At 47.3% G+C, this 10,587-nt stretch overlaps 2 protein-coding genes across 3 annotated transcripts; one reads left to right on the top strand and one right to left on the bottom strand.

Moving 5' to 3' along the window:
• Positions 1-101: 101 nt before the first annotated feature.
• Positions 102-3,559, bottom strand: pex12 (peroxisomal biogenesis factor 12). Of its 2 annotated transcripts, none has more exons than XM_062565919.1 (4): positions 3,332-3,559; positions 1,971-2,111; positions 1,122-1,645; positions 102-795 (listed from the first exon to the last, which is right to left on the bottom strand). In XM_062565919.1, exons 2-4 carry the CDS (start codon positions 2,091-2,093, stop codon positions 408-410), a joined length of 1,035 nt encoding a protein of 344 aa, XP_062421903.1. In that variant the 5' UTR covers positions 2,094-2,111; positions 3,332-3,559; the 3' UTR covers positions 102-407. The 2 variants fall into 2 exon arrangements, with proteins under 2 accessions (XP_062421903.1, XP_062421904.1); XM_062565920.1 differs by having other exon boundaries at positions 1,971-2,102; positions 3,333-3,559.
• A 95-nt stretch (positions 3,560-3,654) lies between these two features.
• si:ch211-237i5.4 (insulin-like growth factor-binding protein complex acid labile subunit) lies at positions 3,655-10,301 on the top strand. The gene is made up of 6 exons (XM_037476187.2): positions 3,655-4,516; positions 5,008-5,352; positions 5,794-5,939; positions 6,499-6,667; positions 6,746-6,908; positions 8,841-10,301. The coding sequence occupies exons 2-6, from the start codon at positions 5,047-5,049 to the stop codon at positions 9,137-9,139; spliced, it is 1,083 nt and encodes a 360-aa protein (XP_037332084.2). The 5' UTR covers positions 3,655-4,516; positions 5,008-5,046; the 3' UTR covers positions 9,140-10,301.
• Positions 10,302-10,587: the final 286 nt, after the last annotated feature.

The following is a 10,587-nucleotide window of genomic DNA, read 5'->3' as shown; positions in this document are numbered from 1 at the left end:
TGGTTCGTCCAGCTCACAGCAACAAACACCCACGTTCAAAGTCACTTAAATACCTTTTGTTTGGACAGATAGATGAATTGAGAAAAAGAAATGGCTCAAATAACAAGAGCACTAATAATTTATTTTTGACAAAATTAGTTGATCAGCATTTAAAAAGAGGACCCCTTCAGTTAGCTGCTATCATTTCCCTACCATCGGAGGACAGCTTGAGCCGAGACAAATAGTCTCAATGACGAAAAAAATGTGAAAACTATTTCAGAATTAACGTACAAACACGCGATGGTACCACTGACAATCAAAAAATAAAAGAGGAGCAAAGAACTTCAACAGAGGGGACAGTAAAACGAGTCCAGTCCCTCAGTATCGGGCACAGTGCCCTCAATTGGGGGGGGGGGGGGGGGCGTGCGCTACCCCTCCGGTGCGTAGATCTTGACCAGGTGCTGCAGCTCCGTGGGGTAGCCGGTGACGGGGCAGCGGCGGTTGGCCTTGACGTAGGCGTAGACACAGCGGTAGCAGAAGACGAAGCCCGAGGTGGACAGCGCCGCGGCGTTGGCGCGCGGCCCGCGGCACAGCGGGCAGTCCGTCCCCCGGCCGGCCGGAGAGTCCCGCCGCAGGTGGAGAGGAGGCGGGGGGGCGGGCAGGGAGGTCAGGCTCTTCACGGTGTCCCGGTTCTCCGAGGAGTACCACCACTCCAGGAACTGCAGGAAGAAGACGCCCAGCGAGAGGGCGCTGGAGAGGGACACGGCCGCGCCGCGCGCCGCCCCCGCCGCCAGCCACCATGCTCTGTGCGCCACGCTGCAAACAGCAGAACAATGCATTGTGGGTGGGGAATGCGAGGGGACACTTATTACACATCTTCCTAACTGAAACTTCTCTTGCTTCTTCTGTCGAGTCGGATTGGTGCAGATTGGTCTGCTAACTGCATCCTTTCAGGAGTCTCACATTTCCAGTTTCATAACATAATTCCGCCATTATTAAAACAAAATTCTTACGAGAGAATGAATCCGTTTGAGGAGGCAGAAGAAATCTGTAACTATGACCACTGATACAACCCGTCATTGGCGACTAAGGACGCGCTGATGGCCTCAACACGCCCAACAGCGGCTTCGTGTCCCACGTACCTCCCCTCGGCTGGGCGGCCCGTTCTGCTGCTCTTCAGCTCCATGTCTCGGACGTCCCGAGCGGTCAGTCGTGCCAGTCGGACCCCGGCGAGCCACAGCAAGGGACTGTGGGTGCCGGCGCCCCCGAAGACAAAGAGCAGCTGCTGGCAGAAGGCCCAGGCCTGCCAGGCGGAGCTGACGTAGGGGTACGCCGCCATGGCCGCGCGGTACAGCCTCTGCCTGCGGCTCTGCGCCAGCCGGATGGAGAAGTCCTCCTCGTCCCGCTGCCGCGCCAGCGTCGCCTCCAGCTTGGCCCGCAGGTAAGGCGCCAGGCAAAGGAGGAGCAGAGAGCGCCAGCGGGTCGTCCCGCCCACGGGGAGCCCCCGCCGCCTCGACACTCTCTTCAGGCCGTAGAAGTTCTCGGAGAAGGAAGCGCCGCAGTGGGACAGGAAGTGGTTCTGGAGGAGGAGGTCCAGCAGCAGGTAGAGCTCGTCGAAGCGTCGCCACGCGAGGCCGAAGCGGGATGGGTTGGACTCGGCCAGAACCTGAGAGGGTCACCGACACGCTAGTTGTGATTTAAATAGTGACCTGCGATGCTGCATAAGGGCATGACCTCTAGCTTATGAACTGGGAATAACAAATGAATTCTTTGTGAAATTACTATACTCTCATTCCACATACAGCACTCGAAGCAAATAGATAAAACGACAAACCGGTTCTAGCCTTCAGAGCGGGACAAAACCCACAATGGATCGCAATAAATACTTCTTTCCCTGTGATCTCACATTGCTAAAATCCTGAGTCACAAATGAAGTCCAGATGTTTGATCAAAAAAAAGCAAGGGAGGGAATTATAAAGGACAAAGCTTGCCTTGGCGGCGTGCCTCAGTGCCGGTCGGACCGCCTCCATCAGAGACTCCTGGGCCAGCACCTCGAAGATGGATGGCTGCTCGGGGGCGGCGGTGGAGGTGAGGTGGGCGCCGGCCGCGGCCATGGCTGCTACGTTCCCGTTCTTCAGGAATAACATGACATATTAATGAGTCATTATGACGAGTTCTGCTGTATCAAAAGTAAACATTTTAATGGTCTTTAGAATAAACACACAATATTTCAGATTACTGAATTGATTCCTGTTTACACAATAACTACAGTTTCTCTCTGCGTTTGTGATTGATTGACGTGTGTACAACGTATGTACACAATCACCTCTCGTCTGCTTAGAAAGGATAAATGAATCACAGGTCAAATGATCTAAAGTATTAATTTAGCTCTGAGGATTAGAACCAGTTCACTGATGCTATGGGGAACATCTTGTGTTGTTAAAATACGACGCCTCTATGTCACCATAGTGACGACAACAACCAGCTGCAAAGGAGCCTGCGCATATCTTAGGTCATCTTAGGTCGACTTTCGAACCCTTAAATGGGCTTCCCTAAGATTAAGAGACATTGGTGGAATACACGAAGAAGTCATTTGGGTCACGAAACTTTCAGGTCACAAACTTTCAAAATAAATTTCCGCCAGTGGCCCCTTTTTATGTTTTTTATCAATTGAAAAACAAAAGAACGAATGTTACACCGATTAGAATATCCTACTGTGTTTATTTATTTTATTATTGGTATTTTTATTTCGCCCCCCAAAAGGTCTGCGCACGTGGCGGCAAACTACAAAACATTGAGTGGACCTCGAATTAGTGAAACACTATGATAATGCGCGCACCCTGCACGTGCGCGTGTCACGCGAGTTTCTACTTAGATGACATGTCATTTAGCTGCTTTTATCCAAAGCGACTTACAATAAGTGCGGATGTAAAGGCTCTTCGGGGTTAAAGTTCAACTAAGCAACTTCAACACTATGGGGCCAGCTCAAAAGTTGATTATTTGAAAAACAAATGTGAACCTGAAAAGTTTAAGTTTGGTATTGGACATCATACAACACTGACTTTAGTTAGGGTGACAGTTATGACATTTATTTTAAATGTAAACTTTCATCAAACGTTATGGGGCTTTATAATGTGAGTTCGTGCTAACTTTTTGCAAAGTCTGTGAGATGACGTCAACCGTGAAAGAAAAAAAAAAAGCACCTCGCGATAGTGGAGAGAAGTAATAACAAGGGGACAAGGTACACCCCCCCCCTCCCTATCTCACCGACACGCACACACCTGTACAAGTTAGAACAACACACGCACACTCTGTCGAGCGCTTAAAGGTCAGCAGCAGCACGGTAACGTACCTTCCGGTGCTAAGGCTAGCTGGAAGCTAGCACCGCGTCGCTGCCGTTTCCGGCTTCGTCCCGATGACGCGCGTTGCTCGGAGCATTAAAGGTAGCTAAAGCCACCGCGCAGAGACAGGTGCCATGTTTCTGAGGTCCTTCTCCTATCGGACCGCAGCTCGTCGCTGCATGGTGCCACCAGCAACATGCACTCCTATCTTTTCCTGGACTTCTTCTTCTTCGTTTAGTTTAATGGCAGATCGCAACCAACTTAAAGGTGCATATACCGCCACCTACTGCACTGGAGTGTGAGGCCGGTCACGGCCTCCCTTCTACGTCCTTCTGTACAGCCCCGTGTTCCTGAGAAAAAGAAATACTCACTCAATTCTGAATTTTGCTAGATTTTGACACAGACCTTCAAACAAGAATAATTAACACAGGTTGATGTCTTATTTGACTGAAAAATCGATTAAATCAATTAAATGTAAAAAAGCCAATTGCTGAGCAGTTGGGGACTTTGTGGCCCCTGGAGGTCGGGGACCGGGTTCCTTGTTACTTATTTGGTAATCCAGCCTTGGTTTTTGGTCTGAGCAGTTTATATCAGAGCGGGTGCCTTTTGAAATCTGAGCTTGAATGATGATCAGGTTTCCACGAGGTAGAAACTTACATATCACGGGTGATGATTGATAAACAAGATGTCCATTATCGTGTTTATCTACCTGGTGTGTCCAGATGCTGAGAACCAGCATGGAGGTCATCCATTGGCTCCCCGCCTGACTCCCTCACCCTCGGAAATATTCCCACGCAAACTCTTCATAAGAGGTTAACGGTCTTTATGTAACACCAAAGCCAGTGGAACAGATGGATGGAGGGATGCTGAAGGCTCCCGAGGGGTATTAGCGGGGATGGGGGGCAGAGGCACAGAGACATCCGACGAGCTGCCAGAGTTTAGTGGATGAGAGGAGACATTTGGCAATTGGACGGGGCTTAGAGGATTATTGCTGACACAGCCAAACGCTCCGCCGGCATCGCCCCTCCCCCTTTGTTTCCCCACCTGCTTGTCATCTCCAGCTCGCCTCTGCCCAGCTGCCGTCCAGCGGAGCGAGAGGACGAGGATGCAACACGGGCTTCTCCATTAGCAGGGGGAGGTGAGCTCGGAGAGGGAGGCCCAACCAATCAGAGAGGACATCGGCGCCATTTGGACGGGTCGGTTTTATTCTTTGTCTTTTTATGGTTGTAATTGTTGACAGCATTTGACTTGAAAAACAGAAACAATGTCATATCAATAGTGATTAAATATTGTGTCATACTGTGCTAGAATAGAAAGAAGTTGGTGAAGCAAAAACAAACCTGTTGTTCCGTAGCTGCTTATAGTGAATAAAATAAATAAATGCTGTGACGGTTTGTGTGAGATTCAGACAGGCGGGCTTTAATCCTTTCTGCTCCTCTGCTCGTAATGGCTGTGATTACATAATTACATTTGGATGGGAGAGGGAGGGGTCAATCGGATGAAACATCCTCAGTTGCAGAACTGTAGCAGTTATGAGAAAGAATTTGAAAGTTGAACGTTTTCTGAAAGCCTGTTTTGATGAAAAAAAGAAGTAGTAAATGGATATTTCCTTCGCAGAAGAGACTTGTCCCCAGGTAGCTTTAAATCTGAAGGTGAGCTCAAACGTTGCTGGCTTTCTTCTTTTCAGAGTGACTCCGAGGACAGTGGCATTAAACGGCCGCTTATCATGTGTCTCCTGTTACCGGCCCCTGTCATCTCCCTTCTTGCCCTTTTGTCCCCACTGTCCCTTTCCCCATCCGTCGATGGCTCCCGGTCGTGTCCCCCACACTGCGCTTGCTACGAGAACTCGGACGCGGTGGACTGCCGCTCCCGCGGCCTGGAACATGTCCCCAGGGGCCTCCCGCACGGAACCTGGCTCCTGGAGCTGGGCGGGAACAACCTGAGCGAGATTGGCACACGGGCCTTCGCCGGACTCTGGTCCCTGAGGGTGCTGGTTCTGACCGACAGTCAGATACGGGAAGTGCGACCGCAGGTAAGAACGCAGGGTCGCTTTGAAAAGGTCGCGGCTCAGGGTCGTCCCTTCGATCAGAGGACGCCTGTCCACGTGTGGGTGTGTCCATGGGCAAGACACTTTACTGGGGATGGGTTAAAGAGCTTTGAGTGGTCGGAGGAGTAGAGAAGTGCTGTACAAATACGGTCCGTTTACAAAACGAAAAGCAGCAGAGCTAAAAACCTGTGGAAATGCCTGTTGTTATATAAACCTTGAAGGCTTTTGGTTCAAGTATAAATTAGGGAACCAGGTGAAATGACATTTTGAGAAAAAGGTAGAGAAGCATTTTGTAAACAGAACGCCTTGAAAGGAATGAAGTAGTAAAAGGCTGTGCAGAAGGATTAAAGAAGGTGAAGATCTGGTATCATAGTGGATCATGTTTGTGTCTGTCTTCTCTTTGTCTTTCTCTGTTTCTTTCCACAGGCGTTTTTCTCTTTGTCCTTCCTGGAGAAGCTGGACCTCAGCTGGAACCAGTTAACCACTCTACCTGTCGACTTCTCAACCAGTCTATCCGGGCTCAGAGAGCTGCGACTGGAGCACAACAACTTACACCATTTATCTGGAAACAGGTACCAGTCGGTCCATCAAAATCTAATTTGAACTGGAGGAACACGCAACTAAATCCATTGTAAACACACATACTTGCTTATTGTAAACCAAACAGTGAAAGATGGAAGGACAAACACAGCACTCAGGGGGACCACTGATGGAATGAAGCAGTTTCATGTTTGTAATGAAAGGTCCATTCACCTCTAAAACAATAAGCAATCTACTGAATTACAGACGTCTCTTAATACATCCACAAACTCGTAGGTAATTCAATCCACGGCGGCGCCATCCGTCCATAAGGCATGAGAGTTTTGTTCCTTTGTTTCCCTCCTCTAGTTCGCTAATGGCGTCTTCCAGCTCACAGTTTCTTTTTTCAGATCAGCGTCTTCACTTTGACTGGTGCTCCCATAACGTAGTCTGTGGCTGCCTTTAATGTCAAATTATGAAACACTCGGACAGACAGAGAGAGAGAGAGCGATGCTAGGCCAGACTAAATAAGACTCCTCGGCCATGTGCACCAGAGCTAGGAAGCCCAACAAACCGCTGAGCATCAAGCTCCTTCTCCTTCCCGTCCGCTAGCTTCCAGCATCTGGACAACGTGGAGAGGCTGGACCTCAGCAACAACCAGCTGGTGGCGCTTGGCTTCGGGGTGTTCCGGGGCCTCTCCAGGCTCAGACAGCTCTACCTGCACAACAACCGGCTGACCGTGCTGCGGCACGCGAGCCTGGACATGCTGCCGGGACTCGAGGTGCAATGGACGCAATGGCGTGTGTTCCAGGTGTCGTTCCGCGGCCCGAGGGTCCGATTAACCCGTCTGTCTGTCCAGGTGCTCCAGCTGAGCAACAACAACATCTCGCGGATCGATAACAATGCTCTGGCGCCGCTCTACAGCCTGGCCGTCCTCGCTCTGGATGGAAACAACCTGCAGCGCCTCAAGTTCAAGACCTTCATCTGCCTTCACACGACGGCCACACACATCCAGCTTTCAGGTTTCCAGTATCTACACTACCTTGTGTTTTCGACCAAGCGGAGAGACACCACTAGAGCTCACAATAGGAATGTGCTGATTCCCTCTATGTCTTGGTTGCTACCACCACGAAAAAGAAATGTGGTCTGTATCTCATTTTAATGGGAAACGTCCCTCGTTTTCACGCAAGCATCTCCTCCAAGGAGTGTGTGTGTGTTTGTGAGGGATTGACCGACTGAATGTGCCCCTCTGTGTCTGCCCTTGACTTATGACGCCTCCTCTGGCAGGACGCCACGTCATATTCTAATGGATGAATCACACATTTCTCTTTTTTCTTTTTACACATTGCCATTGGCTGCCTCCTCACAGCAGGGGTCTTTGCAGACACACCTGGAGAAGATATTTCGCCTAAATACTCCTTCCTAATAATGACGTATGCATGGTCATCATTAGAAATAAATCCAGCAAATCCGTTCAAAAATGTGAAAGTCTACAGAGACACTGATTAATTATAACACAGAGTAAAGTTGTTATGCTATGTGCGATGTTGGCTCCCAGATGGCAGGTATTATGGGATAAGAATGAGCATCCCCTTAACCTCCCACCCGCCAGAGCGAGATCCCCAAGGCCAGATGGCTGAATGCACGTTAGTCCGTTCATGACCTTCCTCCCTCATCAGTGTGAAATCCCATCACCTTCATTCCCTCAATAACATTTCTAGCTATATCGTAAAATAGCTTATTGTGATTTTAGTATATGAAGCAGAAAATAAAAGTATCCAAACACAAGATGTTTTTTCTAGGGCCGAGACTCGATTAAAAATATTAATCGAATTAATTAGAGGCTTTGAAATTAATTAATCGAAATTAATCCCATTTTAATTGAATAAATATTTGACCTGAGAACAGTGAGAAGTAATTTTTTTCACATGGATTTTTATTTTTGTTCAACCAATTCCAGCAGACAAGTGTAGAAATAGCATATTTAGTACTTTCAGAAATTCAGGTAGCCTATAGGTAAGTAGACCTTCTGTAAACTATGTTTTTTTAAGTAGACCAATACTTTCAAGTACATTCAGAACATTGGTTAGCTGCTAATTGTTTAGCGTTGAGGTGATACTTGAGGCTCGATGTGAATTCCTTGTTGCACACGCTCTTATCGACGGTTCCATCCGTGTGTTTATTATAATAAGATGTCCCATTCACGGGGCCACCCGACATGGTCTCGTCAGCTTCTTCGTTCATGTTCACTGTGGTTTGTTGTTGTCTGAAGTCATGAACACTAGTTGGTGCTCCAGTATAATCGGTCCTCCGAAACTCATCCAGTGAGAAACGTTCCGCGGTGCAAAAAATAAGTGTAAAAATGCGTAAAAAATGTTTGATGTGTTATTTTTTGTGTAATTAATTAATCTTAATTCACATTGTAATTAATTATTGGTAATTAACGCGTTAAAGTCCCGGCCCTAGTTTTTTCACATGTACAGATAAAACAATGTTTTTCATTACAACCTCTTCCTGTAATATTGTATGTATTATTGATGAAAGAACATTTCAATATTAGCTGAAAAATCGTATGTGTTTATGTGAGTCTCATCCTGAGAATGTTTCCTTTTATTCACATTGTGTCTCGGTATGAAAGATACAGTAAAATGTACTGAATTATCAGAAGGTATTTACGTTTTCCACATCCAGTCCACATCAATACATAAAGAGACAAAACCAACCAAATTGCAGTGTATTTAGAAGTATTTGATCCAAACAAAAGCTTCATGTAAACATGCTGCAAAACAGAATATAGAACAATTAAAGTCTAAAGGAAATTAAAAAACACTTCTTAAAACATTTGAAATCACATTCCCAGTATGTACATTACATATGTATGTGTGTGTGTTGAACTCTTAATCCCCTACGGGTCAGATTCTCCTGAACCTCTGTTGTTGTTGTTGCACCGGCAGGAAATCCGTGGAGCTGCGATTGCGACCTGCACCGCGTCTTCAGCAAGATCCTGCACGTCCGCCACCTCCACGTCGACGATTACCGAAACGTGACGTGCCAGGAGCCGCCGCAGCTGGCCGGCGCCTCTCTGGCCTGGGTGGACAGCCGGCTGTGCGTGGCCGAGACCGCCACCGTGCTGGTCATCACCGGCACCGTGCTGGTCACCGTGGCGGCGGCTCTGGTGATGGCGGAGAGGACCAGGAAGAGGAACAGTGGGAAGAACTGGGACGCCGAGGCCGAGAATCAAACCAATAGCTGACAAGGCGGAGACCGCGTGGGACTGGGGGGAGGGGGGGGGGGGGGGTGAATAAACTCCCAGAATCCTCTACTGACGACCAGACAAGACGGCTGCCGTGAAACGGACAAGTTCCTGTGGTATTTAAAAAAGGCAACAGAAGTCTGCAGGGCCGGAAGTATAATAAAAGTATAATGTCCTCATCCACTGACTTTCTTTCCCCATATTCTCACCTTGAGCTGCCAAAATCAGAAAAGTCCAAATCCTTGGCATTATATCGAATCGTGTGTGTTTAACATCGTGATTACGATTATTAATAAACGCCGTTAAGCCAATCCTTTTTGGTCTGAGAACCATTCCGCTGGAAAGTAACAATCAATGCAGAACAGCAGAAGAGTAGTAAGGGAATTCAGGAATAGAGCAGAGACCATAGTCCTACTATTTCAAATACTGTTCAAATAATGGTCCTAGTATGGTTCAAACGGCAAGAACACAGTTCCCATAATGAAATAATGCAATACCAGGCATCCAATTGAGTGTCAAGTCTACTCTGCCATACCCCTTGAGTACAACATCGGGACTGTTAAACCAACAAATGAATCTCCTCATGCTAAATCTGTGGTGTGAGCCTCTAATGTAATAGCTGGTGGAATTTAACGTTACGTAAATATTTGTTTTTTTAACGTAATCGCAAAAAACAAACAACTACCACTGCTTCTAATAATACTACAATCTGTACCTAAGAGATTAAGATTAAGATTGTGACTGAACTGGAATAGAACTGTTAACCCACAAAATAAGAACCGAAGATGAATAATGTGGGAGAAATGGATGGCCATAAAGATCTTCTCCATTCAGAAACCAGGGGTTGAGGGAGAGGAAGACCTGGTAGCTCGGGCAGAACATTGTGGTTCTGGGCTCAATACCATTTAATGTTTGTTTTGATGACAATAAACTTGTCCGTCTTTGCAGCTTGCTTGTTTGTCTCCCTGCTTTGTGGCAGTCTCTGAGCCATCCAGACACCCTCTTGCTTTTTCTTTTCCCTTTTTCCTTTCTTTCCTGTGCATATAAATTATATGTATGTATGTGTATACTTTATTTCTGAAGTTCTTTGTATGCCTGTATTACTTGGGTTGTTACCAACATCTGGTGAAAATGTAACATCGGCACAGGAAACACAAACAGTAGCTGTCAATAAATGTTTGTTGTTATAGTACTTTGGTGGTACAACGGTGATGTTACCAGGAGAGGGTTGACTGGGTAAAAGGGCTAAAGGGGTTTTCATTTAGATTTTGACAGCAGTGTTTCATCGGATATCCACTTCTAGTGAAGTATTTACCACACTTTGAGCATCTAAAACACATGTGTCACACTCGCGGCCGCCTGCAGCAGTTTCTACGTCCCGCTGGTTGACTTTGCCATTGTTGGAATAACAAAGGTTCATACCTATGTGCGGTCGCTTCAAACGGGTG

Source organism: Pungitius pungitius, chromosome 12 (genome assembly GCF_949316345.1).
Source record: "Pungitius pungitius chromosome 12, fPunPun2.1, whole genome shotgun sequence".
Lineage (NCBI taxonomy): Eukaryota > Metazoa > Chordata > Actinopteri > Perciformes > Gasterosteidae > Pungitius > Pungitius pungitius.
The sequence above is the reverse complement of the archived record's forward strand: the minus strand, read 5'-3'. Positions and strand labels throughout refer to the sequence as shown.

What these genes read in the sequence shown, in the direction of transcription:
- pex12 (XM_062565919.1), bottom strand. Translation starts at nt 2,093, where the DNA reads ATGGCCGCGGCCGGCGCCCACCTCACCTCCACCGCCGCCCCCGAGCAG. An exon ending in CACTGAGGCACGCCGCCAAG is followed by an intron (nt 1,646 to 1,970) that starts GCAAGCTTTGTC and finishes TGACCCTCTCAG; the next exon opens with GTTCTGGCCGAGTCCAACCC. An exon ending in GGCCGCCCAGCCGAGGGGAG is followed by an intron (nt 796 to 1,121) that starts GTACGTGGGACA and finishes TGCTGTTTGCAG; the next exon opens with CGTGGCGCACAGAGCATGGT.
- si:ch211-237i5.4 (XM_037476187.2), top strand. Translation starts at nt 5,047, where the DNA reads ATGTGTCTCCTGTTACCGGCCCCTGTCATCTCCCTTCTTGCCCTTTTG. An exon ending in CACCATTTATCTGGAAACAG is followed by an intron (nt 5,940 to 6,498) that starts GTACCAGTCGGT and finishes CCCGTCCGCTAG; the next exon opens with CTTCCAGCATCTGGACAACG. An exon ending in CACACACATCCAGCTTTCAG is followed by an intron (nt 6,909 to 8,840) that starts GTTTCCAGTATC and finishes TTGCACCGGCAG; the next exon opens with GAAATCCGTGGAGCTGCGAT.